At 45.7% G+C, this 6000-nt stretch overlaps 1 protein-coding gene across 1 annotated transcript in view; it reads right to left on the reverse strand.

Annotated features, from left to right (window-relative positions):
* LOC128913724 (cytosolic carboxypeptidase 6-like) overlaps positions 1 to 4874 on the reverse strand; it is a 335261-nt gene extending 330387 nt beyond the window's left edge. The window contains exon 1 of the mRNA XM_054211794.1: positions 4622 to 4874. Coding sequence (XP_054067769.1) covers positions 4622 to 4753 — 132 coding nt within the window. The 5' untranslated portion in view covers positions 4754 to 4874. The remainder of the gene's footprint in view (positions 1 to 4621) is intronic.
* Positions 4875 to 6000: the final 1126 nt, after the last annotated feature.

A 6000-nucleotide genomic window follows, 5' to 3' on the forward strand; every position in this document is an offset into this window, starting at 1 on the left:
TTCCTTTCTTTAAGAGCTGTAGATACGCACTATACAGCTACACGTTACACGGCTAGAGACTTCAAACACTTCTTCAAGAAAACATCACAAATAAAGCACATTCACAGACTATCTTCCACTTTCCATATACCATAAAGTGAATTTTCTTTGAAACTAAACTAACAAACTGCCTTTTTTTCCAGGCGTTCACCCCTGCTTCTTAAGGAAAAAGTGCCAGAAAGCTGCAGAAATAATGACTGATGGAGGTGGGTGTTTTTTTCCACAGGATTTAAAACCAGAAGGAACCATTAGACTACCTCATCCGGTTTGTAACAAAGGCCCTTCATCCCATTGCTGTGCACATTTTAGCTTCTCAATGCTTCTTGTGGTTTAAGCTAATTATCAATATGTTACGCCCCTAAGTCTTACTCGTTAGGTGGAGAAGAAAGTCTAACTCCATTATGGTGCAGCCCAGCTTCCTTATAAAGTCCAGCAAGGTAGGGAACGGGAATAAAATGTTTTCATGTAAGAATTGTTTCCAAAGTGAACCAAATTATATTTATTCCCTTTTAGTCTGGCTTCTGGAATTTTAAATAATAGAAAGCCATCTTTACCTAACTTGTATCTGCAAATTTGGCAGCTGTAATAAAGCAATATTGCCCGTTTTGCCCCTGGTTCTCGTATTATTCAGCCTGGGGTAAGAGGAGAGAAGAGCAAGTCTGCAGGGCAGAGACAAAGGGCTGCCAGCTGGATATGATGAGGGGAAGGCATCCCAGCCCCAGTGCTCCCAGGAGCTCTCCCAACCAAGGGCTAACCAGGTCCGATCCTGCCTAGTCTTCCAGAGCAGACATGTTCCAGACACTATTATGTGCTTTCTGGCCCATGCTTTGTTTGGCTGAAAGGCATTCACTCAGCGCGTCTCTTTACCAGTCCTGATCCAGCAGGAGTGGGAAATCAGACAATTCGAATACTGCAGGGCAAACCGTGGCACGGGGCCACCGCGTTGGAGCTGCGGTGAAAACGCTCTGCTGCGGGGGAATGTGGGGGGAAGCACGAGCAAAGCAACCTCACCATCCTTTGGACGCATCTGGCTGTCACGTACAGTGTGCTCCTGTCAATGAGGCATCAGCTCCATGAACTCCCGTGGAAGAATGAGGAACCGCCTTCGTCCTCCTCCCCGCCACGGTCCCACGTGGGAAGGAAGCCATCCCTCCCTTTCCCCAACTCCACCGCGTGGTGACAGGCCGTGCATTTTGCCTCGCTGAAACCACATGTGCTTCGTGGTCTCTCAATCATTCCCTCTTTAATGGGGACGTGGACTGGCAGTTCCCCTTTCGGTGCCTTTCAAAAGCTCTGGCTGCAGCTGGAGGGCCCGCTCTAGACTTTGCTGTGCTTCAAACTGGGCTTTCAATGACATAATTACAGGCCTATATTAAAATGTTATAGTTAAACGATCTTATTCTTCATCAGCAAAGGATATTCCTAACCAAAACAAATTCTTCTCTATCATTTATTGTATTTAAGATAATTTAATGGGTTTCTATTCATGCTGGAAGGCAGCAAATGAATAAATTCCATAGCACTTTATTTAAATATTTTAGAACAAATCTTGAAAGATGTTTTCATTTAGCTGAAAGCAGCTTAATAGCAGTTTTTTTCTCTGCCACAATAAAAAAGTATGGGTTTCTTTTTATTGCGCTTGTTAAAATAAATGGCATTTTTAATAAAGACTGTCCCCATAACAACATATATGATTTGATCACATTATGAAATAAATGTCATGTGAGATTATACATTTCAAAGCAGACAGTTTATGTTCTTTTAGTTATTAAATTCAATCAGTTTTACTTCTTTTTTTTTCCTGAAGGCAGGTATGGTTTTGATTAAAATGTGACCCCAAAAGCAGAATAATTTAAGTGAGAGTGTATTTTCATTTTTTGAAGGTTTATCTGCCTTCCCATAGGAACTTAAAAGAAAAAAAAGTGTGGCTTTCAGTGGCAGAATTAAAATTTGTTTTCCTTTGACTGACATTTTTATTCCCAAGAAGAACATGTTACAACACAGTGCTGCGTGGAAAAGTTAAAGCTAACTAACTAGATATTATGTTTTTAGTCCATAAAATGGGTTTGATGATACAAACAGTCTGTAAAGTCTCCTAATACCCATCTCGCTTGTATAGAAACCCAGAGCCAACCCAGAGCAGCACTCTGTGCTGCTAGACCAGGCTATCGTGGAAGACCACGTTCGACAGTGAAGCAGCCTGGTGGCTGCCCACTGGGGCCAAGACTTAGGGGGAATTTTGATTTCCTCCAGGAACTAGCTGAATAACTATCAGATGTGAAGACAAGGATGAAGGAAACCGACCGGTGGCAGAAGTGACTCCAAGGACAGCATCCACGCCCCCTTACAGGATGCCATTTGCTCCACAGACGCTGGATTGCGCTGTAACGGACGGTCGGTAATCCTCTCTTACCAGTTCTGATTCTCCACCTCCTGCCCATCAGTCTCCCACCAACTAGCCCTGTTTGATGAGGGACAGGGTTTAAGCACACCAAAGTTCCCAAGATTTGGTCACCGTCCTCCCTCAGGAAGGCCACAAGTCAGAAGCTGGCCCAAATCTTAGGCTGAAGTTAGATACTTCAGTGGTCTGGCCTTGACACCCGCGCAATGCGCTGCCTATTGTACCTGTTCCACATGATGTACATGGTCGGTACAGTGAAATACCTGCGAAAAACAGTATAAAAAAATAGTCGGTTTTTAGCCTGTCCAGGTCTCCCACGGGGAATTGGCGGATCCCTATCCATGATTAGGAATGGAAAAATCAGAGACCTTTGGAAAGAAGCCTTGATAACGTCCCTGAGGTCTCACTCGCAACGCTGAAGACACGGAAGCTGGATCTCCCAGCCCCAGGATGTGACGATCCCTGTCTCCTCTTCAGTACACTGAGTTTCTCTGAGGTGTCTTTCTAAAGCTGTCCATCCATTTCAGACACATCAACTACACAACCACCCTGTTCAAGCAAGTGAAGCTCCTGTTAAAAATCACTGACAACATGGGCGTTGGCTTAATAAAGAAATCACTTTTAATCTAAACATCACCATCTGTCAGGCCCTGAAAAGGAAAAACAAGAAAAAATGTGCAGTGATGCACAGCCATGGAGTAACATTTGAAAGCATGTCCCAGCTCTCGCCGAGCATGAACGCTGAATATTAAACAGACACCTGAAGCTACACGTGCCACCACCTAAAACTATCACTTCATTTTCTGTTACGTGCTGTGACTTAAGGAAAACATTGCAGGCACCGCCATCTGTGTCGCTTTTAATTATCAATAGGAAGCGCACGCACGATATTTCACAACTCATTCAGAAAACAGAAAGCTGCCACCGGGGCAGCGCATATGTCTGAGGAGCTCTTCTTGCGCTGTGGGTCAGGGCCACGTGTGGTCACCAGCAGGTCTGGCGGTAGGTGACAGTCTGCGTTACAGGCACAGGCACAACCTCCCCCCCTCTTTGACAGCGAAAAGCAGAGGCTTCGCGTTTGAAACCTGCACCTGCCCCTGGGATCCACGGGCTGGCGAGGGTGACGATTATTAACACCCTAGATTGGGTGTTGGCTTGTTCTCAGCTGCAGAAAGCAGCGCCATCACCCTGCACTTAGCGAGGAGAAAAAGGGGAGGCTGCATATCGGGATGCAGAGCCCAGGTCTCCTTATTAGCAAACAGAAAGTACGGAGGAAGAGAAGCTTCACGCAATACCGTCGGGAATTATACTGAAGTGAATTTTCTGATCACCGACTCACGCGTTGAAGTTGGATGAATCAAAATGGTGGGAAGCGATAGCCTTTCCCATTATTCCTATCAGCTCTGTGCAGATAATAACGCTGAGAGTAAAGGATTTCACCAGCGGCTGAGCTCGCACGTAGCCTGCTCTGTGCTTGCTGTACCTCCCCTGTGCCCCTCCAGTAATCCCGACATCCCTGCGCCCTCTCACCCCCTTCAAAAAGTACCCCTGGGTCTTCTCCACGTTATTCCCTGGTCCCTCGTCTCCTGCTGACGTGTCCGTCTGACACGGGCTGGCTGAGCAGCCACAGCGCGGGCTGGCTGCCCACCCTGTCCCACAGCCGAGGGGTGCCTGGGGCAGGATGGAAGGGGTTGACAAACAGGCAGAAATAGCCCCGTTACCGCAGGCAACCGGGGACAACTGCGAACAAATCCAGAGTGAATAGCGCTAGGTCGGATGTTTTACAGATACTTATCTGATCTCCTAATATCCTGTTAAATCTCTCAGGAACTACTCAGTAAACCCTACTGCCTATGCGCTGGAAGTGACAGTCTCCTGCAATTAAAAATGTCTGGAAATGGCACTCCGCTCCTCTGCGCAATCAATCCAGGCTACAAGCAAATAAACAAAAAGAAAATTGCTTCCTCGGAAGCAGCTGTGGGGCAGCTGGAAAAAGGATGCTCAGGAAACTCAAGCAGAAATGAGTGGCCCAGACTCGCTCCTCGCGGCGGATCCCGCCCTGCGGCTTGTCCTCTGTTTTCTGGGGCAAACTCTCACCTGCTTGTCCCTAGTGGAGCATCTACACTGAACTGCCCTGAACCGATAGCAAAAGGCAAAAAAAATAAATGTACCTTTACCTACCAGCATCTCTCCTCTGCTTGCGAGGGTTTCCGCCGTGCTGGCGATGGTAGGAATAAAGCAAATTAAAATAAATCTCGAGAAGTCAATCAAATTTTTCACCCTCCATCCCTTTGCTGTGACTGAACGCTGCATGTTCTCCTCAAGTTACCTCCCTAAGCAACAATCCCATTTACTTTTTGACCTCTGTAAATTAAAACAAGTTTGGAGCTCTCTTGGTTCAGAGCTGTGACTCCATTTACTTGTGAAATTGTTTATTCAGGCAATTCCCACTCTGTAGCATCAAAGTTTGTTGTTAATAGTTGCAGACCGTTAATCTACACGATGAATATAACAAAGCTTGTGGAAGAATCCCAAATGGACAAGCATGATAAGAGATGGGAGAAAGAGGCTGGCATAGCTCCAGGTACACGATATTTTTGTGCCTGACCTCTTTAATTACTTGAACACTTAAATTGACTGGTAGATGAGCTTTAGAGCTACTCCAGTGGCTAACAAGGACTGTCATTTTTGTAAAAAAGATGCGGTTTAATTTTTATTCCACAGTAAGGAGGTACATTCGCCCAGTACATTTCACCATAGCGCAAAGAGGAAATTAGTTTAAAACAGAAAGAGGAACTTCACAGCACGGCACAAATACATGAATACCTCTTCCAAGTCTCACCGTCAGAGAAACAGCATATTGCTAACAAGATATTAGGGGCTGTATTGTCACCTCAAGGTCTCAGACGCAGGGAACCGAGGATGAGGAGTTCGAATGTTGCTCTGGCAGCTTGTTGCAGACCCTTAACCTAAGCGACCATCGTGGAGACCTTTTCTGCAGCCCCTCCTCCGGCCGCACTGGGGAAACCAGTGGCAACAGTGTCTGGATTAAAGTTTATTGATAAATGAAGGTTTTACTATTTCCAAGATCAGGTTTTGTTTCAAGCTGTAAAAAAAATCTGCAACGCTCTAAAACAAAAGCAGCAAACCAAATAACTACAACACTTGCATGTTTCTCATTTCATTTGCTGGCTACGTAAAATCAAATATATATCTGCTCTGGAATCACCATCAAGCCGGAGAGATCCTAACTTCTGGGACTTTTCCCAAAGCAGCCGGGAATTCGGCTTTCCTCTGCCAACCCACCTAGAGCCTGTCTCCACTCACTACACCCGAGTATGTTCACTCAATGAGAAGTTTTGAAATCCCTCAAAGATTTTCGCCAAACACCCGCAACTCCCCTCACCCTGAGATTTGAAACTGGAGGGTGAAAAAAGAAGGTTTTCCAGCTGCAACTTGTCTCAAATCGTGAGGCCAAGACAGAATCCCCCACTAGTTTTTGTGTTAAATCCCCCATCTCAAAATTAGCGATATCTGCTTCTCCAGAAATTCACATTCAG

Source organism: Rissa tridactyla, chromosome 8 (assembly GCF_028500815.1).
Source record: "Rissa tridactyla isolate bRisTri1 chromosome 8, bRisTri1.patW.cur.20221130, whole genome shotgun sequence".
Classification (NCBI taxonomy): Eukaryota; Metazoa; Chordata; class Aves; order Charadriiformes; family Laridae; genus Rissa; species Rissa tridactyla.